The sequence below is a fragment of the Bos indicus genome, chromosome 6, assembly GCF_029378745.1.
Source record: "Bos indicus isolate NIAB-ARS_2022 breed Sahiwal x Tharparkar chromosome 6, NIAB-ARS_B.indTharparkar_mat_pri_1.0, whole genome shotgun sequence".
Taxonomy (NCBI): domain Eukaryota; kingdom Metazoa; phylum Chordata; class Mammalia; order Artiodactyla; family Bovidae; genus Bos; species Bos indicus.
Window position 1 is genome coordinate 86,897,788 of NC_091765.1, and position 23,665 is coordinate 86,921,452.

The 23,665-nt window shown below is 42.0% G+C and overlaps 1 protein-coding gene across 2 annotated transcripts in view; it reads left to right on the forward strand.

The window, feature by feature from the left end:
* Positions 1–23,665, forward strand: part of MOB1B (MOB kinase activator 1B) — a 93,349-nt gene that overhangs the window by 13,291 nt on the left and 56,393 nt on the right. The window contains exon 1 of one of the 2 annotated variants that reach the window (XM_019962891.2): positions 21,904–22,176. The exons of the other annotated variant lie outside the window; for it this stretch is intronic. Coding sequence (XP_019818450.1) covers positions 22,163–22,176 — 14 coding nt within the window. The 5' untranslated portion in view covers positions 21,904–22,162. Of the gene's footprint in view, positions 1–21,903; positions 22,177–23,665 lie in introns of those variants that run through there. 2 annotated transcript variants of the gene reach the window in all.

The window sequence follows — 23,665 nt, forward strand, 5'->3', positions numbered from 1 at the left end:
TTATTGATAAGAATAAGCTACATTCCTGAGTACAGTCCTGACTGCAGTAGAAGCCGTGAGTCATTGCCACATCAGTAAGCCACTGGAGAGCTTTATCTAGTCTGCTAAGAGCTAGCACTACCAAAGGAAGAAGCACACTATACTTCCAATCTGGGATTCCGAACGAACCTGTGTTGTTAGGTTGCTGGCAGCGCTTCCATCCATAAAGTTTGGGGCACAGCTACGACAAGGACTCCCTTTTGGGACTCTGGTCCTGTATGGAAGAAGCCAAGAGAGATGCTGCTGAAGCTAGAGTTCCACCTCATTCCCAAATGTGCTCCTAGCAAGTCTAGGTTCCCTGTGACTACCAAGCTAGGGGTCTAAGTAAAAGTACACAGTAACGGCATGGATTACAAGTCCCCTGAAAGTCTATAATATGACAGATTAGGTTCAGTTCAGTTTAGTTCACTTCAGTCACTCAGTCATGTCCGACTCTTTGCAACCCCATGAATCGCAGCACGCCAGGCCTCCCTGTCCATCACCGACTCCCGGAGTTCACTCAAACTCACATCCATCGAGTCAGTGATGCCATCCAGCCATCTCATCCTCTGTCGTCCCCTTCTCCTCCTGCCCCCAATCCCTCCCAGCATCAGAGTCTTTTCCAATGAGTCAATTCTTTGCATGAGGTGGCCAAAGTATTGGAGTTTCAGCTTTAGCATCATTCCTTCCAAAGAACACACAGGGCTGATATCCTTTAGAATGGACTGGTTGGATCTCCTTGCAGTCCAAGGGACTCTCAAGAGTCTTCTCCAACACCACAGTTCAAAAGCATCAATTCTTCGGTGCTCAGCCTTCTTCACAGTCCAACTCTCACATCCATACATGACCACAGGAAAAATCATAGCCTTGACTAGACGAACCTTCGTTGGCAAAGTAATGTCTCTGCTTTTGAATATGCTATCTAGGTTGGTCAGAACTTTCCTTCCAAGGAGTAAGCCTCTTTCATGGCTGCAGTCACCATCTGCAGTGATTTTGGAGCCCCAAAAAATAAAGTCTGCCAGTTTTCACTGTTTCCCCATCTATTTCCCATGAAGTGATGGGACGGGATGCCATGATCTGTTTTCTGAATGTTGAGCTTTAAGCCAACTTTTTCACTCTCTACGTTCACTTTCATCAAGAGGCTTTTTAGTTCTTCTTCACTCTCTGCCATAAGGGTGGTGTCATCTGCATATCTGAGGTTATTGATATTTCTCCTAGCAATCTTGATTTCAGCTTGTGTTTCTTCCAGTCCAGCGTTTCTCATGATGTACTCTGCATAGAAGTTAAATAAGCAGGGTGACAATATACAGCCTTGATGTACTCCTTTTCCTATTTGGAACCAGTCTGTTGTTCCATGTCCAGTTCTAACTGTTGCTTCCTGACCTGCATACAGATTTCTCAAGAGGCAGGTCAGGTGGTCTGGAATTCCCATCTCTTTCAGAATTTTCCACAGTTTATTGTGATCCACACAGTCAAAGGCTTTGTCATAGTCAATAAAGCAGAAATAGATGTTTTTCTGGAACTCTCTTGCTTTTTCCATGATCCAGCGGATGTTGGCAATTTGATCTCTGGTTCCTCTGCCTTTTCTAAAACCAGCTTGAACATCAGGAAGTTCATGGTTCACGTACTGCTGAAGCCTGGCTTGGAGAATTTTGAACATTACTTTACTAGCATGTGAGATGAGTGCAATTGTGCGGTAGTTTGAGCATTCTTTGGCATTGCCTTTCTTTGGGATTGGAATGAAAACGGACCTTTTCCAGTCCTGTGGCCACTGCTGAGTTTTCCAAATTTGCTGGCCTACTGAGTGCAGCACTTTCACAGCATCATCTTTCAGGATTTGAAATAGCTCAACTGGAATTCCATCACCTCCACTAGCTTTGTTCATAGTGATGCTTCCTAAGGCCCACTTGACTTCACATTCCAGGATGTCTGGCTCTAGGTCAGTGATCACACCATCGTGATTATCTGGATCGTGAAGATCTTTTTTGTACAGTTCTTCTGTGTATTCTTGCCACCTCTTCTTAATATCTTCTGCTTCTGTTAGGTCCATACCATTTCTATCCATTCTCGAGCCCATCTTTGCATGAAATATTCACTTGGTATCTCTAATTTTCTTGAAGAGATCTCTAGTCTTTCCCATTCTGTTGTTTTCCTCTATTTCTTTGCATTGATCGTTGAGGAAGGCTTTCTTATCTCTTCTTGCTATTCTTTGGAACTCTGCATTCAGATGCTTATAACTTTCCTTTTCTCCTTTGCTTTTCATTTCTCTTCTTTTCACAGCTATTTGTAAGGCCTCCTCAGATAGCCATTTTGCTTTTTTGCATTTCTTTTCCATGGGGAGAGTCTTGATCCCTGTCTCCTGTACAATGTCACGAACTTCATTCCATAGTTCCTCAGGTACTCTATCTATCAGATCTAGGCCCTTAAATCTATTTCTCACTTCCACTGTATAATCATAAGGGATTTGATTTAGGTCATACCTGAATGGTCTAGTAGTTTTCCCTACTTTCTTCAATTTAAGTCTGAATTTGGCAATAAGGAGTTCATGGTCTGAGCCACAGTCAGCTCCCGGTCTTGTTTTTGTTGATGGTATAGAGCTTCTCCATCTTTGGCTGCAAAGAACATAATCAATCTGATTTCGGTGCTGACCATCTGATGATCTCCATGTGTAGAGTCTTCTCTTCTGTTGTTGGAAGAGGGTGTTTGCTATGACCGGTGCATTTTCTTGGCAAAACTCTATTAGTCTTTGCCCTGCTTCATTCCGTATTCCAAGGCCAAATTTGCCTGTTACTCCAGGTGTTTTTTGACTTCCTACTTTGCATTCCAGTCCCCTATAATGAAAAGGACATCTTTTTTGGGTGTTAGATCTAAAAGGTCTTGTAGGTCTTCATAGAACAGTTCAACTTAAGCTTCTTCAGCGTTACTGGTTGGGGCATAGACTTGGATTACTGTGATATTGAATGGTTTGCCTTGGAAACAAACAGAGATAATTCTGTCATTTTTGAGATTGCATCCAAGTACTGCATTAGGTTAGTAGTTCTAATTCTCCAGGCATTTACGGAATGATCAAAGAGACCGGGAAAAGCGACCAAGAAACCAAAGTTCGGTCCACACGTTTTGCCCATAGGCTTTCAATCACTCACACACACAGGTACACCATAGAGTTAGTAAAATAAAGCAGAAAACCTGTATACTGAGAAAGCAGAGAGGCTACAACTCTGAGTGTTCTTACCTTGTCCTGAAGATCCCGGATGAGCTCCCAAGATGATAATTTACGGTGAATGATGTCGAATTTGTAATCTCCGAGGATTTAGCTTCGGGACCAGGGACCAGGCTCGATCATTCAAGAGGTTTTGTGTAGCAAAAAAGGGACAGGGAAAGCTTCTGACACACACATCAGAAAGGGGATGGAGTGTGCCCCCCTTACTAGTCTTATCAAGGCCTTATATACTTTTACCAGACCCACTGCCACAACAGACTTCTGAAATTAACAAGAATAGAACAGTAGAAAGGTCTTACCAGACACACTCCTACAAGATACATCTTAAGATAACAAGGTCAGTCAAAAGGTTCTTGTTAAGGAGAAACATGTCCCTGAGCAAGATACATTGTTATAGTGTATCTTGACAAAGCCATGCAGGAAAAAAAAAATTTGTCCTTTTCTCCTCCTTGAGGGCCCTGGACTCCTACCTAAGACTTAGCTCTCTCATGACAATGCTGCAAGATGTTAAGACCTTATCTCATTTTGCAAAAGAGGAAACTGAGACTCAGGTTAAATGCTGTGCTTAATAATTAACATGTTGCAAAGTTGGCAAACTCCCATCTTTCTGATCCCAAACTTCTTTTCATTACGTCTTTCTTAAATGATTATAAGGATGTTTATTAACAGTCATTAATTTTTAGTCACTTAAAAATTACTAATTTCCACACATGCCATGTTCACTCTCATTTGAACAGCCACATATACATATTTTCCCAGGTAAAGTATTTCTAGGACCTGGACATTAGCTGGGCACTGGACATACAAACAAAAAATAAAATGCTTATATAGAGATTGTAGGCTAGCCTGGGAACTGTATCAGTGAATAAATACCTAGAGTATAAAGTATGAATACCGCTTAGGAATATCCACAAAGCACCTTAGTGACTAATAGTAAGCTGACACTGCCTCTGCTGTGATTTAGTGTGCTAATTTTGAAGATGGTAAACTATTAAATCAAACCTTCAGTGGAAAACATTTAGTTGGTTTATTTAATATTATGGTGTGATCACTCATCTAGAGCCAGACATCCTGGAATGTGAAGTCAAGTGGGCCTTAGGAAGCATCACTATGAACAAAGCTAATGGAGGTGATGGAATTCCAGTTGAGCTATTTCAAATCCTGAAGGATGATGCTGTGAAAGTGCTGCACTCAATATGCCAGCAAATTTGGAAAACTCAGCAGTGGCCACAGGACTGGAAAAGGTCCGTTTTCATTCCAATCCCAAAGAAAGGCAATGCCAAAGAATGCTCAAACCACCACACAATTGTACTCATCTCACACGTTAGTAAAGTAATGTTCAAAATTCTCCAAGCCAGGCTTTAGCAATACGTGAACCCTGAACTTCCAGATGTTTTAGAAAAGGCAGAGGAAAAAAAAAAAAAAAGAAAAGGCAGAGGAACCAGAGATCAAATTGCCAACATCCGCTGGATCATGGAAAAAGCAAGAGAGTTCCAGAAAAACATCTATTTCTGCTTTATTGACTATGACAAAGCCTTTGACTGTGTGGATCACAATAAACTGTGGAAAATTCTGAAAGAGATGGGAATTCCAGACCACCTGACCTGCCTCTTGAGAAATCTGTATGCAGGTCAGGAAGCAACAGTTAGAACTGGACATGGAACAACAGACTGGTTCCAAAGAGGAAAAGGAGTACATCAAGGCTGTATATTGTCACCCTGCTTATTTAACTTCTATGCAGAGTACATCATGAGAAATGCTGGGCTGGAAGAAGCACAAGCTGGAATCAAGATTGCTGGGAGAAATATCAATAACCTCAGATATGCAGATGACACCACCCTTATGGCAGAAAGTGAAGAGGAACTAAAGAGCCTTTTGATGAAAGTGAACATGGAGAGTGAAAAAGTTGGCTTAAAGCTTAACATTCAGAAAACGAAGATCATGGCATCCGGTCCCATCACTTCATGGGAAATAGATGGGGAAACAGTGAAAACAGTGTCAGGCTTTATTTTTCTGGGCTCCAAAATCACTGCAGATGGTGATTGCAGTCAGGAAGTTAAAAGACGTTTACTCCTTGGAAGGAAAGTTATGACCAACCTAGATAGCCTATTCAAAAGCAGAGACATTACTTTGCCAACAAAGGTTCGTCTAGTCAAGGCTATGGTTTTTCCTGTGGTCATGTATGGATGTGAGAGTTGGACTGTGAAGAAAGCTGAGCACTGAAGAATTGATGCTTTTGAACTGTGGTGCTGGAGAAGACTCTTGAGAATCACTTGGACTGAAAGGTGATCCAATCAGTCCATCCTAAAGGAAATCAGTCCTGGGTGTTCATTGGAAGGACTGATGCTGAAGCTGAAACTCCAGTACTTTGGCCACCTCATGTGAAGATTTGACTCATTGGAAAAGCCTCTGATGCTGGGAGGGGTTGGGGGCAGGAGGAGAAGGGGACAACAGAGGATGAGATGGCTGAATGGCATCACCGACTCAGAGTGAACTCTGGGAGTTGGTGATGGACAGGCAGGCCTGGCGTGCTGTGATTCATGGGGTCACAAAGAGTCGGACACGACTGAGCGACTGAACTGAACTGACCTGAATGTGCTTAAGGTTAACTTTAAAAAGTTCTTTTCATTCTGAAATGGAAATTCCAGAATAGACTCAAATAGATGCTGAATACTCTGAAGCATTGGGGAGGTTTATGTAATCACTGATGTGGCTAGAGCAGTTGTCTCAGTTTCACGCTTGTAACTGTTACACACCTCACTTTTACTCCTGGTCACATGGTTGTAGCTGATATTTATAATTAGTATTAATTCCAGAGTCCCGCTGCCCTGGTTCCTTTTCTGGTAGGGTGACCCAAGCCTTCATTTCTGCTGCCCACTCTGAGTGGTCGGTTTTTCCTTGCCATAAATCTCAGGACATGGGAGTTGTAAGAGCACTTTGGGAGACCTCCCACAATTCAGACATATTCTCCCTTATCCCCATTATGCAGTAGAAATCTGATTTCCCCTTGGTAGTCAGGATCGATCACCACAATAGGTACAGTAATCACCTGTTTTGCCTGTTGATTCTTTGATATGAGGAGCCCAAAGTGGCCAGATGGCAGTCCCAATTTCCAGCTTCACAGAACCATGGTTGTGACCTCTAGTGGAAGCAAGCATTCCTTCCTTTGGAACTAAGACCTCTGTGCGCTAAGTTGCTTCAGTTGTGTCCGACTGTGCAACCCTATGGACTGTGGTCTGCCAGGCTTCTCTGTCCAAAGGATTCTCCAGGTAGGAATATTGGAGTGGGTTGCCATTTCCTACTCCAAGGCCTCTATACTAAACCTAAAGTCACAGGGACAGAAAGAAAAGTTTGCTAGTGAATCATGAAGGATAATAATGAGAAAAGCAACTCCCATTTTCACCTCCTAAATCCCCAGACCTGTAAATCCTGGCTATAGGAGAAAGACCACCACCTACATTATTATCTAATTTAGGGCATATACCCTGCACCCAGGGAGAAGGCAATGGCACCCTGCTCCAGTACTCCTGCCTGGAAAATCCCATGGATGGAGGAGCCTGGAAGGCTGCAGTGCATGGGGTCGCTGAGAGTCAGACATGACTGAGCGACTTCACTTTCACTTTTCACTTTCATGCATTGGAGAAGGAAATGGCAACTCACTCCAGTGTTCTGGCCTGGAGAATCCCAGGGACGGGGCATCCTGGTGGGCTGCCATCTATGGGGTCGCACAGAGTCGGACACTACTGACGCAACTCAGCAGCAGCAACAGCATACTGCACCTTGGAGGACACTGCCTCGGCTGCACAAACTATGCCATATGCCACTTGACTAGTGCCATACGTGATTTTTCAAAAAGACAGTCCACCATTCTGTCAAACCAGTGGTTTTAGGAAGGCAGCAGGGCAGGGTAAGACGGGTGAATTTGATGAGTATAGTCCCAGCGCCACACTTCATTTCTATACAAAGACCTCCTTCATCAGAAGTGACGGTGTATGGAATACCGTGAAAGAGGATAAGCCTCTCCATGAATCCATAGATGGTTGTTTGGGCATACACTTGATGTACAGAGAAGGACGATCTACATACTATATAGAGGGCCTATCCCATTGAGAACAAAGTGCTGCTCTTCCCATGATGGAAGTGATCCAACAAAAGAAACCTGCACATGGTAGCTGACAAGCCCTGCTCAGGGAATGGCTCTCTAAAAATGGCTCAGTTTCGATTTGGCTCCAGCAACAGAACCACACGCATACAGCAGCTGTAATAGGAATCATGATCTGATTCAGTTCATCATAATTCACAGTTATCCTCCCAAATTCATCTGTCTTCCACAGGCTCTCCCTAACCCTTATTTTACTGCCCAACAGATAACGCTTTTACAGATGGACTTTTTCTTCCTAATGTTGATACAGGCAACTTTTTAGATGTGAACACATCAAGACCAGAAGGAAAATGGAAAAAAAAAAATGGAGATCATTTTTCTTCAAAGCACTACACTGGGAACCTCAGCCATAAAGGAGAAAAAAAAAACAAGCACTTCTATGTTTTTATAATGACAGTTACATTTCTACTGTGCATTTATCCTCACAATCTACAAGATACATAGTAATCTCATTTATTAAACTGGGAAACTAAGATATAGTGAAATTAAGTGACATGACCCAGTCCCATAGCTAGTAGCGTAGAGCAAGATCTTAAGTCCAAGGGTCTGGGGTGGATTTCTCACCCCAAAGCTAATTCTCTTTACACTATACCACATTCTAACAAACAAGATTATTATGTTCTTCATTTTCTTCCCAGAAGATAAGTTACTCTAGTATTGCACTATATAATTTTATTCTTAAAAGAGATATAAGTAGGAGGGTAATGAAAACAGTTAAAATATGTTTGCTGGGACTTTGGTGGCAGTCGGGTGGTTAAGACTGTGTTTCCACTGCTGGGGGCACAAGTTTGATCCCTGGTTGCGGAGCTATGATCGCACATGCTTCTCTGCCAAAAAACCAAAACATAAAACAGAAGCAATATTGTAAAAAAAAAAAAAAAAAAAGTCAATAAAAACGTAAAAAACTCCACATTGAAAAAATATTTTTTAAAAAAGCAGGGAATAGGGCCGTGGGGGAAGGCAAGGGTACCCCTGATTGGGAGGGAGGGGTACAAGAATTCTGGATGAAGGATGTTGTCCAGGTAGTTCCTGGGTATGTCTGTAGAGGGAGGTTTTCGGTGATACTCTGTAAAAGAAAGTAGAAGAAAAGGAGATCAAAGAAAAATAAAGATGAATTTCATGTACTCACTAGTTCAGCCCCTTCTAAGTTGTTTGAATACTTTTAGCTTTGATAGAAAACTTAGATCATAGTCATAAAACTTGCAAATAGAAATAGTAATTTCTGATTTTTAGAATTAAATTCAAATAGCACTGTCTTAGATCAGTGTTTTTCAATTCATTTTTTCCCACTCCATACTTAGATATTTGTTATATCTAAGTCTGGTTTTCACCTAATATTTTATCTTAAATCAGTGATTCTCAACCAGGGGTGATTTTGCCCCCCGGGGAACATTTGGCAATGTCTGGAGACATCTTTGTTAGTCCTAACTGGGTGCTACTGGCACCTAGTGGCTAGAGGGCAGGGGTACTACTAAACACTTCACAAAACACAGCACAGCCTCTCACCAGGTCAGCAGTACCAAAGATGAGAAATCCTGATTTAAATCAGCTCATGTTTGTTTAAACTCCATCATAACTAACATTTATTGAGCAACAGGATAGATTTTTTATTGAAGTATAGTTGATTTACAATGTTGTGCGAGTTGCTGCTGCTGCTAAGTCACTTCAGTCGTGTCCGACTCTGTGTGACCCCAGAGACGGCAGCCCACCAGGCTCCCCCGTCCCTGGGATTCTCCAGGCAAGAACACTGGAGTGGGTTGCCATTTCCTTCTCCAATGCATGAAAGTGAAAAAGTGAAAGTGAAGTCGCTCAGTCGTGTCCGACTCTTAGCGACCCCATGGACTGTAGCGCACCAGGCTCCTCCGTCTATGGGATTTTCCAGGCAAGAGGACTGGAGTAGGGTGTCATCGCCTTCTCTGTGCTCGTTGCAGGTGTAAGCAAAGTGATTCAGTTATACATAAATATATCTATTTTTTCAGGCTCTTTTCCCTTATAGGTTTTTATGAAATACTGAGTATTATTCCCTGTGCTATACAGTAGGATATTTTAAATACTGTTCAAGTGAATGACATGCAATACTTCTTTGAATTCACAATCTTATGTGGTAGATGACACCATTAAACTTATTTTACAAGTAAGGAAACTGAGGGCTAATTAATTTGTCCAAAGTCAAACAGCCAGAAAGTAGCTGAATCTGGATGGCATGATGCTAGGGATCCTCAGCTTAACCAATATGCCCTATTTTATATCACTACTATAAATGAAAATGAGTATCACATGTCATGTACTAGAAAAACATATAAATAAATCTAATTAGAGCAAAATATTATTAAGCTCTAGCTAGATATTGTTGCCTGCTGAAGCCTCTGGGTCTAAAGAGTGGGGTCTTCTCATGGAAAGGGAGACTTCAGTGTTAGAGAAGTGTTAAAGACATGCTAGAATCAAACCATCGGAGAAGTTGGAGGCACCCACTCCACTGCTCTTCCCTGGAAAATCCCATGGATGGAGGGGCTTGGTAGGCTGCAGTCCATGGGGTCATGAAGAGTCGGACACAACTGAGCGACTTCACTTTCACTTTTCACTTTCCTGCATTGGAGAAGGAAATGGCAACCCACTCCAGTGTTCTTGCCTGGAGAATCCCAGGGACAGGGAAGCCTGGTAGGCTGCCGTCTATGGGGTCACACAGAGTCGGACACGACTGAAGTGACTTAGCAGCAGCAGCATCAAACCATGCTAGCATCAAATTCAGCTGACTGCTCCAATACTTTGGCCACCTGATGCAAAGAGCCAACTCATTGGAAAAGACCATGATGCTGGGAAAGACTGAAGGCAAAAGGAGAAGGGGATGGCAGAGGATGAGATGGTTAGATAGCATCATGGACTCAATGGACATGAATTCAAGCAAACTCCAGGAGATAGTGGAGGACAGAGGGGCCCAGTGTGCTGCAGTCCATGGGGTTGCAGAGTCAGACGTGACTCAGTGACTGAACAACAAACAACAAGCATCAAACCAAGATTTCCTTCTTGACATAATCAGAAGAAATGAAAATGAATTTAAAGGGGACAATTTTCCTATTACATAATTCAATATTACACAACACTGTGTGTCTGACTCTGTGCAATCCTATGGACTGTAGCTTTCCAGGCTCCTTTGTCCACGGGATTCTCCAGGCAAGAATAATGGAGTGGGTTGCCATTTAATTAAATGAGTTATAAAAAACCTTGCAAGAAACTGGCAGAGAATTACACAACAGAATTTGTGTAAATTTCATTTCCTGAAGATCCTGTGGTCTCTTTCCGGCACCAACTTAGATTCTTACATACTTCTGTGATTTGTTATTCAGTTGCTCAGTTGTGTCCAACTCTTTTGCAGCCCCACAGACTGTGGGCTCCTCTGTCCATGGGATTTTCCTGGCAAGAATAATGGAGTGGGTTGCCATTTCCTCCTCCAGGGGATCTTCCATATATAAGCTCTCTAAGAGCCAGGGAAGGACAGGCAGCCACAGTTGGCTCCAGAGTGCCACAGGGAACAAAGAGCTGCTCTATCCAGGGTAACCACTGCGCCCTCCTGGGAGGAAGTGGCCTTTTGAGCCGTGCTGTGTACCACCTCCCTTCTCCTCAATACATCCTGTGAGGGTTGTTGATCGTCCAGGGACAACTTACGGGATTTGCAAGCATGACCCTGAGACAGTAACTCTGCTAGATGACACAGGTCCCTGGAGGTTACCAGAGGGAGGAAAGAGGAAGGAGAGAAAGGGGAGGTTTTCATCTTAGGAACAGAGTAGTGGGTCCATCTTAATTTCTAAACACACACACATTGAATCCAATTTTAGGTCTGCCATATGACCACACAATCATTGAGTTTATGGCAAAAATTTGTACTTTAAATATTCACAGCACCTCCTAGAGGATTGTATTAGTGGTTCTGTGGTATCAGCTGAAGCCAAGTTCAAATAAGCATTGGAAATACTGTTGGCTTTTTAAAAACTTTTTATTTTGTATTGGGGTGTACCCAATTAACAATGTTGTGATAGTTTCAGATGAACAGAAAAGGGACTCAGCCATACATATACATGTATCCATTCTCCCCCAACCTCCCTTCCTAGCCAGGCTGCCACATAACATTGAGCAGAGTTCCATGAGCTATACACTAGGTAATATTGTTTGCTTTTGTCTTTAGAATTTTGATTCTAGAATCTCTTCCTTACTTGATTATGGATATCTTTCTTCTCTTAAAATATTCCTTTAATAAGTCTTGAGATTTCATGCCATAATCATGGATAATTAAAATTCGAATACACCTAGAGAGTAAAAACACTGACAAATTCAGAATATCTCTTGCCCACTAGAATGTAAACTTCTTGGGGGTAAGGACTTAAGTTTTGTACCCTACTAAATCCCCAAACCCTACATAAGTAACTAGCATATAGTTAGTGCTTAATAAATATTGTCAAATGAACAAGAGCTCATGCTAAGGTGTAAATGGTTATAGCAGTCAACATTTCTTTTGCTGCACATGTATTTTTTCATGCCTCTTGGCTTTACATGTGCTGCGTCACCCTTCTGCAGTGCTTTTGTCTGCCTTTTACTCCTCTATCACCTGCCCCTCTTCCTTACTGGGAGAAAGTCTACCAACCCTTTAAGACTTGCTTTTTGGGTAAAACTCTCTTTGACCCCATCTTCTTCCTCACATTAACACTCTTTCACTAGCTGGGCTCCTGTAGTCCTTGGTATATAATCCTGTTATGAGGGATGGCTTTGTGCTGTAATTACTTGTTTACAAGTTAGTCTCTGCCACTAGAAATGAGCCCCTTGACAGTTGTAATGTGGTACATTTCTTTTGTATCCTCACCCTTAACAGTGGTAACTGGTTTACCCTTAACATGGGTAACCGATCTTCAAAAAATTTTATTGACTGACTGAATCTTGTAAGTGGTCCTTTATCCTTCAGGACTCCAGGAAGATCTCAGATCCCTTTTAAGGAGTGTACTATCAGATTACTTCCTTTAAAAGCTCTATTTTGGAGAGGAAATCTTCCTGCCCACTATGGCTTTATTTTACTAAATCTCTTTGTCCTGTACTCAAATAGAATGATTGGTGTGGAAACACAGAGACAGCCTATAAATAAGGGATTTGGATATACTTGTTCAAATTTCAAGGTAGGACTGATTATCTTGGTTGTCTTCTCTATAGATGCTTCCTGGTTGCCCTGATGCCATACAGACCTTAAGGACAGTAATATTCTGGGAGGGTTGGGATACTTCTGCCAAGGAAAAAACAACACTTTGATTATCTGGGACACGATTATTGTTGGTGCAGGACAGGAGAATTATATCTTGTTTTAAAGTAGTAGCTCATGTCTCCAGCTATAAGAGGATTGTGGCCTGCTCAGGTTGCTGTGGTTGTAACTATGGCAACTATGGAAAATATGAGAGAGATGCCAAGAAGATAGTGTGGTAGCAACCAAGGGCAGGAGAGAACAAACAGCCAAGACTAGGGACTGCCCAGGGTCCCTGGAGTCCAGTGGTTGTCTATGTAGGAATTCAAGATCTGATTCCACATTTCATTATTTATTTGTATTGATGCAAATCCCGAACTGCTCATGGTCGATCCCTTTCATTCATCCATTCTGCTTGAAGTTACCCTGAGGAAGGGAATGGAGAGGCAACATGAGTCCTTAGGACAAAACCCAAAGGGCTGCAGAACTTGAGAACAGGCACAATTTAATTACGCCAACTGTGAATTTGTGTGGGTGAAATAACAGCTGCTGATCCTTAGGATATTTTAAGTTGCAGCTAGTTGGGATACTCTTTATGTCTATATATGGTCCTTCATGCTACAGGACCTCATGGAGATGAGTGGGCTAAAAACACAGACTCCTTGAAACTACAGCATCATCTCGTTCTTTGACAGCATGTCAGCAGCCTGCTCTCTGGGAAACTTCAGTGAGGTTAAAAGTTAAGCCTCTCATCTGACATACTCAGCAGGGACTCCTCCATCCCCCACCCCACCCTCCATCGTTGTCCCTAGGTTGTTTTTTTTTTTTAATTAAAGGAGAGACTTATTTGTCAGTCTCCATATATTTTCAAGCTGTTCAGTTACCACCTCTTGTGCACAACATGCACGCCAGGCAAACAAACTTTAAGAGCACAGCAGATTGAAGCAGCAAGCAAGCCCAGCAGATTGAGCCCCCTGAGCCCGTGTGCTATATGAAGCAAACCAAAACACAGCTGGTGGAGTTAATTTTAGGCTTACCGACCTTGGCAATGTTCTATCAACTGGGGAAAAGCAGCTCTGAATAGGTTCAAAAGGAACCTTCCTGTGCCTTCTCCCCAGGCAGCTAACTAGAAAAGAGGCTGTGTGGTTTAAGTTTAATAGGAAAAACAATTAATTATAAACCATGGTAAATTGGACAGATTAAGAAATTCAGTATTTATTAAGCAAGTCCAAGGCCCATGCAAGAAATCTTTTAAGATGTCTGTCCTATGACTAAGATCCTCAATATAACACTCAAAGTAGCACTTTCAGACAAGTTTTGGGCTTCCTTGGTAGCTTAGTTGATAAAGAATTCACCTGCAATGCAGGAGACCCCGGTTCGATTCCTGGGTTGGAAAGATCCACTGAAAAAGGGATAGGCTACCCACTTCAGTATTCTTAGGCGTCCCTAGTGGCTCAGGTGGTAAAGAATCCACCTGCAATGTGGAAGACCTGGGTTCAATCCCTGCATAGGGAAGATCCCCTAGAGAAGGGGAAGGATACCCACTCCAGTATTCTGGCCTGGAGAATTCCATGGACTGTATAGTCCATGGGTTGTAAAGAGTCGGGCACAACTGAGCGACTTCCTTAAAGATTGGCTACTCAAAAACAAAGATAAATTTCTATATCATGGTGCTTTAAGACATCAAAATGGTTTGGCAATGATGAGTGCGGAGGTAAAAGTTTTATTAAATTATGCTGTTTATATAAAATATATCAAGAATTTAAATGCAAGGAGTCAGTTCAGTTCAGTTGCTCAGTCGTGTCTGACTCTTTGTAACCCCAAGGACTGCAGCACGCCAGGCCTCCCTGTCCATCACCAGCTCCTGGAGCCTACCCAAACTCATGTCCATCGAGTTGGTGATGCCATCCAATCATCTCATCCTCTGTCATCCCTTTCTTCTTCTGCCGTCAATCTTTCCCAGCAAAAGGGTCTTTTCCAGTGAGTCAGTTCTTCACATCAGATGGCCAAAGTATTGGAGTTTCAGCTTCAGCATCAGTCCTTCCAATGAATATTCAGGACAGATTTCCTTTAGGATTGACTGGTTAGATCTCCTTGTAGTCCAAGAGACTCTCAATGCAAGGAGTAAACATATATTATTTACTTCTGAATGCACAGGATCCAATTCTCTGACCACCAAAATAGGTGAGGTCCCTGTTAACAGACTCACATACAAAATGAACCTTTCCTTCCTGACACTTATACCGACTTATAATTTTTATTTGACTGCCTGTATTTACCAATGGTCTATAAAATTCATGATGAAGGTAGTGACTATATCCTTGTTTTTTTGCTCATAGAGGCCCATTATAGACAAGAAATACTTGTCATGTTGATAGATGAATGATTTGTACCTCATCATTTCCCTAAACCTGACATTTTATTGCATAAAATTCACCTTCAAAGGAATGAACAGCTTGAAGAGGAAGGTACTGTATGAGGTTTGGGATCAATGGAAGACCTTTCTTCTATTGTAATACCTTATGTGTTTTGATGCTTTACAGTTTTGAGTGATAAGTGAATGCACTGAGAGACACCAAGCTTCACCAATCAATCTTTAATACTTCCATTCAAATAATATGTCCTTGAGAAGTATTTATAACCATTCTCAAGTCTGTCTTTAATGAAGATATAGAATTAAAATCTAAAGGCCATTGATAAGGATCAGGTTGAATTGTTAGTTATGTTAAATGAGATCATGTAGCATGCCAAAATTCACTTAGAATTTATTCATTCATTTTAAACTGAGGTCATTGTGGGAAGGGGGAAAAGAAATGAACTTTACTGAATTCAGATTGTACTTACAAGCTATGTGATTTTGAGAAAATTACATACATAACCTCTCAAAATTAGTTTCCTTATTTATAAAAGAGGGAATATAACACCTAATATCAACCTGATGGGGAAAACAAGAAACATAGAGATAAAATATATGAAAAGCTTAGCAGAATTGGCCTATCAGAAATACTCAGGCTTCCCCTGTGGCTCAGCTGATAAAGAATCCACCTGCAATGCGGGAGACCTGGGTTCTATCCCTGGGTTGGGAAGATCCCCTGGAGAAGGGAAAGGTTACCCACTCCAGTATTCTGGCCTGGAAAGAGTAGGACACAACTGAGCAACTTTCACTTTCAGAAATACTCAATAAATGGCATGGCAACCCACTCTAGTGTTCTTGCCTGGGGAATCCCCAAGGACAGAGGGGCCTGGAGGGCTACAGTCCACAGGGTCGAAAAGAGTTGGACATGACTGAGCAACTTAGCACACGTTAATATAAAAGCAAAAATAATATTATGTAATAAACTAATTAGATGGAATAATTACTATTTCAACCCAGATACTATGTAACCAAAACACTCCTGCACAAATGAATGCATTTTATCAGGTTACTAAGAATTTGTTGCCCTGGTATACTTTAGCTCAGGTTTGTTTGTCAGGTATCTATTCTTTAAGAAGCAGATCACATTTCTGAATCAGAAGACAAAAGGTACTCAAGAAATACTGAGGCTCAGAGTTAGCCATAGGGTTTGGATTTTGTGTTTCTTCTCTCTGGCATTAGGAACATTTGCTTTTAGTTTTACAGGTAAAAATACCTTTATATATATATATATATGAGTAGAAGAAGCTGGCTAATGTGAGGGCAAGGAAAGAACTCTCTAATCCAAAAATTCATCTTGTATATCAACAATTACAATTTTAAATCCCCGTTAATAGTAATGCTTTTTCTAAATGAGACCTGCTACTTGTTCATTTTCTTTTAATTATGGGAAATTCTAAAACTAAATAAAAAGACACCACAGCATAATCCTTCTCATGTACTTGTCACCTGGCTTTAACAATTCATCTGTATTTCTACTTTCATTCCTCCTCCCATACTATTCTGAAGCACGTTCCAGGCATATTATTTCATCTGCAATTATTTCAGTACGCATTTCTAAAAAAATAAAGGCTCTTAAAAATATAGACACAACATCATCACTGCAATTAATAGTTATTAGTAACATCAAATATCCAATGTTTAAATTTTTTGATTCTCTATAAATGATGCAGACATTTGCTATCGTTCTTTTTGAGATTGCATGTTTGAATCGAGATGCAAATGAACGTATACATTACCACTAGTTGATATGCCTTTTATGTTTCTTTCAACCTCTAAGTTTCTTCAGCTCTATTTTTTCCTCGCGATTCATTTGTTGAAGAAATTAGGTCCTGCATATTTTCCCCACAGTCTGGACTTGCTGCTTCCCTCTATGTTGTGTAATTTAACATGTTCTTTACCATATTCTTCTGTTCCCTGTATTTCCTACAGTTCAGTATATCTCATGGTAGAGGCTTGACTAGGTTCAGCTTCTAGTTTGTTGGCAAGACTTCTTAACAGGTGATGATATATTCTTCTGTTAGGACACGCATAAAGTATGGTTTTCTTTCTTGTAATACCAGCAAGCCATTGGTGATCAATTTCTAGATCCATTTGGGGTTGCAAAATGGTGACATTCTAATAATAAGTCAACCATTCTTATTTCATTTTTTAAAACTGAAATACTTCTATAAGGAGAAATTTCCCCGGATCTACTGTTTGGGAACTTGGCTTTAAAATAACTTGGTGTTATTTTCTTTGGGAAAGGTAACATACTGACATGCTGGCAGTGACCAACTTATCCTATAAAAAGGTATAATGAATCATTTTCTTTAAGACTGTAGAAGCCCTCACCTTGAGAAAAAAGGAGAATATAACTACAACTGAGAGAGAGGAAGTAAATGTTGATAAAAAACCTGAGATTAAAAAAAAAAAAAAAACATATTTGGGAAGAGATGAAAGGAGAAATTTTAGTGCTTACAGGTAGCGCTTTGCTAAGTCTATTCTTATCCAGCATATAAATTCCTATTTGGAAGCTTACTGTAAGGTTTTGAATAATATTTGCTTACTGAGGAGTCCTATATTCTTACCTCCTGTTCAGATCTCTCCCCAGGTTTTGCACAGCACTCAAAGCTCTACCTGACATAGCTACTTTGATGTCTAAAAGACATTTCAGAGCTAACATATCTAACGTGAAACTTTTAGTTTCATCTCAAAATTGTGATTCAGATCTTCCCTATTTCAATAAATGGCAGCACCACCTGCCAGTTACTAAAGACAAAAAAATAGGAGTAGTCTCTGACTCCTTTCCTCTAATCCCTAGAGTCAATCAATCAATCACCAAGTGCTGTTCATTTTCAGATTATTAACTTCTTTCTCTTATCAATGTCGCTACCCTAAACCATGTCACAACTGCTGAGAAATAACTGGACTATTACAATAGTCTTCTGGCATCCATGCTGACATGCTGGCCTCCTCTAGAACATTCTCCACAAGAAGAGAGAGTGACCCTAAAAATGTCAATCAAGGATCATGAGCTGATAACTGTTGAAGCTGTGTGATGGATTCATTACACCAATTTCTTGCCCTGTTTATATGTTTGAACTTTTCCAAATTAAAAAAAATAAAATGATGGGAATTCTCTGGCAGTCCAGTGATTAGGACTCTGTGCTCTCACTGCTGAGGGCCAGGTCAGGGAACTAAAATCCCGTAAGATGTGCTTTACAGCCAAAAATAATAAATTTAAAAAATAAAATAAAACAAAATGTTATTCAGTTTATTTACCTTATTATTATTGTACTTCTTGGATGACTCTTTTATGTTCTTGGAATAAAACTGAAATGTCTTACCTAAGCCTGTGAGCCCCATGTTTACATGTCCTGTGAGCCATGCCTGTGAGCTGTGTTTACATGTCCAGCTTTATCTGATGCCACTCTTCCTGCTCAGGGTGACCCAGCCATAACCAGTCAGTTCTGAGAAACCTTTAAGCTCTTTCTTATCTTAGAGCATGTGTACTTATTATTCCCTCTACTAGAAAATAATCATTCCCTAGCTCTTTGCAAGGTTGGCTCCTTCTCTTCCTTCAAGTTTCAACAAAACTACCCAATCTAAATTAGATCATCCTCCTTTACCATTAATCTCTATCACATTATTCTGTTTATTTTATACCTTACCACAGTTTATAAGTACCTTGTTTGTTTATATATAAATATAAGGTGAATGGCTACCCACTCCAATATTCTTGCCTGGAGAATTCCATGGACAGAGGAGTCTGGCAGGCTTCAGTTATGGGGTGGCTAAGAGTTAGACATGACTGAGCCTTATGCAGATGACACCATCCTTATGGCAGAAAGTGAAGAGGAACTAAAAAGCCTCTTGATGAAAGTGAAAGAGGAGAGTGAAAAAGTTGGCTTAAAGCTCAACATTCAGAAAACGAAGATCATGGCATTTGGTCCCATCACTTCATGGGAAATAGATGGGGAAACAGTGTCAGACTTTATTTTTTTGGGCTCCAAAGTCACTGCAGATGGTAATTGCAGCCATGAAATTAAAAGACGCTTACTCCTTGGAAGAAAAGTTATGACCAACCTAGATAGCATATTAAAAAGTGGAGACATTACTTTGCCAACAAAAGTCCATCTAGTCAAGTTTTTCCAGAAGTCATGTATGGATGTGAGAGTTGGACTGTGAAGAAAGCGGAGTGCCAAAGAATTGATGCTTTTGAACTGTGGTGTTGGAGAAGACTCTTGAGAGTCCCTTGGACTGTAAGGAGATCCAACCAGTCCATTATAAAGGAGATCAGCCCTGGGTGTTCTTTGGAAGGACTGATGCTAAAACTGAAAATCCAATACTTTGGCCACCTCATGCGAAGGGTTGACTCATTGGAAAAGACTCTGATGCTGGGAGGGATTGGGGGCAGGAGGAGAAGGGGACGACAGAGGATGAGATGGCTGGATGGCATCACCGACTCGAAGGACCAGAGTTTGGGTGAACTCCAGGAGTTGGTAATGGATAAGGAGGCCTGCAATTCATGGGGTCACAAAGAGTTGGACACGACTGAACGACTGAACTGAACTAAGCCACTAACATACACATTGGACGCACACTTGTTTATTACAATAAGAAATTAACTTAAATGAATAGTTAAAGATATCTGAAGGTACAGGACTTCCTTGGTGGTCCAGTGGCTAAGACTCTGTAGGCCCAACACAGGGGGCTGGGGTTCAATTCCTAGTCAGGGAACTAGATCCCACGTGCCACAACTAAGAGTTCGCATGCTGCAGCTAAGGATCCCGCATGCCACAACAAAGATCGAGGATCCCAAGTGCTGCAACTAAGACTTGGTGCAGCTAAGCAAATAAATACCTTTTAAAAAAGATATTTTAAGGCATATACCCACATTCTATTCTACTCATATTAAAACTCCAATTCTGTGAGAAACTGGTGGATAGAATACAAATTTTAATCATCTTGCTTCATAAACACGGATTTATAAGCAAAGTAAGATTCTGATCAGGAGAGTTACTTCTTGAAATTGAAATTTTAGGAAGATAGTAGTATGCAATATCACCAATATGGATTGGTGAAGGAGAAAGCAGAATTAGAAATCTCTGAATATACCCTCTCTTTGGTTCTAAATTGCCAAATATTTTCAAGTGCTGAATAATTTTAAGTCACAGTCACTGTTTAATTTAAATGCCCAACCTCTGAAATTATATTTTTTATCACTAACATGACACCTCTCTCATTTTTACCACCAATACATCATGTAAGTTTTATCAACTCTTCAGTTCAGGCAATTCTCCTAGTGGGATGATAAAGAAAAACTCAGCAAGTATTTTTGCAGATTCTGTCCTTTGCCAATCATTGTACTTATTCAGAGTCATAGGATTCATTTATATTTAGTTACACCAAAAACAGGCTACATAAGCCAGTCTACCAAACCAATGAGCAGACAGAAACTGTCTGCAAGTCATCTAAAGGATGTCCCTGGCATGACAGAATTTTAGAACTGGAAGATACCTTAGAGATTATGTAATAATCCAAAACCTCATTTTAAAGGGGGTGAGATTGTTCTAATAGATTTACAAACTTACTCTTCCCAAAGTAAAAGATAATATCCTAATCTGGTAATGCAAGTCTTATTTTCAGAAGACACTTAAGGAATTGAATAGTAAATCTGTATCATATTAAAATCTAGAACACAGGGCTTTTATGTCATAAATCCATTATTTTTGTTATAGTAAGATAATGCCTCCTTTTCCCTCTTTTCCAGCATTTTTCCTTTAATCTTTTCAAATTATTCCAGTGACCTCTGCTGTTCCTCAGATAGTACTGAGACTAATATTTTCTTGTTTTTTTTAAAAATGGTTTGCTTTATCAACATGCCAAACTTATAGTACATAAAGTCAACAGAACACATTTCAACAGAACACGTTTCATACTGGCATCTCCTTCAAGTCTTCCTAAGAGCCCAAGGTGGGTTACAAGCTATATAAAATTAAGTTTTGTTCAAATTCTTTGAAAAGTTACTTGTAGATTTGATGGATCTCATAAGGAAAGAAGATGGACATCTTTCAGTAAAATAAATGGATACCCAAATTCATAATGCTGTGGAAGGCTGGTTATCAGTCCGCAACGTCCATTAAGCATTTATTCGGCTCAAGCGTATTATTGCCATTAGGCACTCTGATGCACAAAACATTCTAGAAGCTAGAAGGAATTCAGTGCCCCTTACAGAAGAACTTGCATTTCACATAGTTAAGGGACCCAGGTCAAAGCTTTATAACCTACAATATCTGCTCAACATACCTTGAGTATGTCACCACAGCAGTTTTCCCGGCTGCTGATGACAGCCCCAGTCTCCTGCAGAGGCAGTGTTGGACCCTGGCTATCTCCTAGTTCTGGCTTTTAAATAAGCCCATAAAACAACCCACTTAGATCCTTTCCTCTCTTCGGGCGGAACCACACCCAAACCATTCCTACCAGATGAAATTCACTCCTCTTTTTACATACTTAGCAGAGAGACTCCACAGCCTTTCATCTGGGCACTCACAATGGGCAGAACTCTGCTGGCAATTCCATCCCTCAGTGCAGGACCCTGACATCCCAGAGTTGAAGCCAACTTCCTTCCAGATCGCTGACACCCAGCTAAGCAGCTTGGAGCGCTCTGCCACCGCCCACAACCTCCAACGGGGTGGACTGGGCTCGACAGGCCGGGCAGCCACCCGGCACTGGCGGGGCGTGGTCCGCGGCTGCCTAGGTGTCCAGAACGTTGGGGACCAGGGGATCGCAGCGGGAGGGGCGGGGTGGGCGCCCTCCGCTCTCGCGAGAGCTCACGAGGTGGGGGCTGCGAGGGGCTGGGGACCGGGAGGTGCGGGAGCGCGCGGCGGCCCTTCTCGGGGGAGCAGGCGAACGGCCCTTTCCCCGCCTTCTTTTCCTTCCCCTCCCATTGAGTGATTCAAGCCGTGCGCTTCCCACTTCCGCCCCCTCTGCGAGCCATTGGAACTAGCGAAGCCAAACAAGTTGCGGCCGCCGAGCAGCTGGCGCTCCCCGCCTCCTCCTCTTCTCCTCCTCCTTGCTCTCCAGGCCTAGCCACTGCCGTCCCGAGGCCCCGCGACCGCCGAGCCCGCAGCCCAAGCCGCGGCCAACATGAGCTTCTTGTTGTGAGTAGCCAGGCCCCGCGCGCGCCGGCTTTGTTCAGGCAACCTGGGCCGCGGCCCCCGCCCGCCCGCCTGGCCCCGCGCCGGGCAGGTCTCCGGGAACCTGTCCCGAGAGCTCGCGCTGCCTCACCGCTGCCGCCTCCCGGGCCGGCTTCGAGCACGCGGGGAATCTCCAGCCCCCAAGGAAGCTCTTTATCCCCGGACCCCGAGTCCCGACAACCTCGATGGATGCCTGCGGCCGCGTTTCTCTACCACCCCATACCCTCCTCTCTCTCTTTTGCGTTTGTTTGTTTGCACGCTCTACAGGGATACCTCCCACTCTTCCGCGTGACCAGTACCCGAGGCGTGCAGGGTCGCCTGTTTCCCTCTCCCCTGGCCATTGCTTTTTCCTGGATCCCAACCACAGAAAATAGAGCTTTAACCTGTCCCCCTAGCATCCTTTACACTCCCCTCGTAGGTTTTAGGAGTGGGTAGTTGGGGCGACAAGTCTCGTGGCTGTAACACACTTAACGCGGCTGCTGGCTGGTCGGGATCCCTTGGTGACAGCCAGGGGTCTTGGGGATGGAGCTCCTGGCTTTCCCGAGGTGCCCCTCCTCCCTGCGTGCTCCCCTGAAGAGCACGGGCTTTTATCTTTCTAGACAATCACCATATAGGGTCTGGTCGTGTGCCCTGGGTTGATTAGGTCCGCTGGGGAGTTAATGATTTGTAAATGCCAACTCCGCGTCACTTTTAGTGCTGGTCATTATTTCCCTTACTTATCTTCAATTGCAGACGAATTGAGGGGGATGGGCAGAAAGATGGGGTGGCTGGAAGGGAGTATGGTGGCAGCAAACAAGCCTCAGGTCCTCTGAAAACAGACCTTAATGCTTTGGGGGACTGCTTTTTTGAAGGCTTGGTTGTGATTCACCTCTGTTTAATCTGTGGTTAGAAAACTAGTAAAAATTAGGAGATTGAAACCCACCCCATATGCTCTTTTACTGTTGTGGAGAAAATTAGCATTTAAAGATCTATTTTTTTGTCCCAACTTTCTTTTCCTGCCTCCCATGATTTTTCATCATCACACTGGCACCTGAATCCTGAGAACTTAATTCACCCTTATTTCCACAAGCTTATATCTAGAATGTTAATCCTTTTTAGGATGTTTAAGCAAAACTGAGATATCACAGAGGCTAACAGGCAGGTTAGACTTGCTAGTATTTCTGATATGCACAGGGTAGTGAGAGGCCTGGCTTGTCAACCTGCCTTAACACGTTTGAGCTTGTGAAACGTCTTTCTTAGGCTCATCCTGGAAGTTGATTCTGAGTTTGTCAGCTAGGTAGTACTAGATGAGAGGACTGAGTGACTTCATAAAAATCTTCATTTCTTATTTTAGTTTCAGTCAACAAATAAAACATCTCAGCTTGAAACTTTTCATCTTGAGTATTTTTTTTACGTTGCTGATGTTTGATTTCTTCAAGAATTTAAAAGCCATCTTTGAGATAGCAGTTAGATG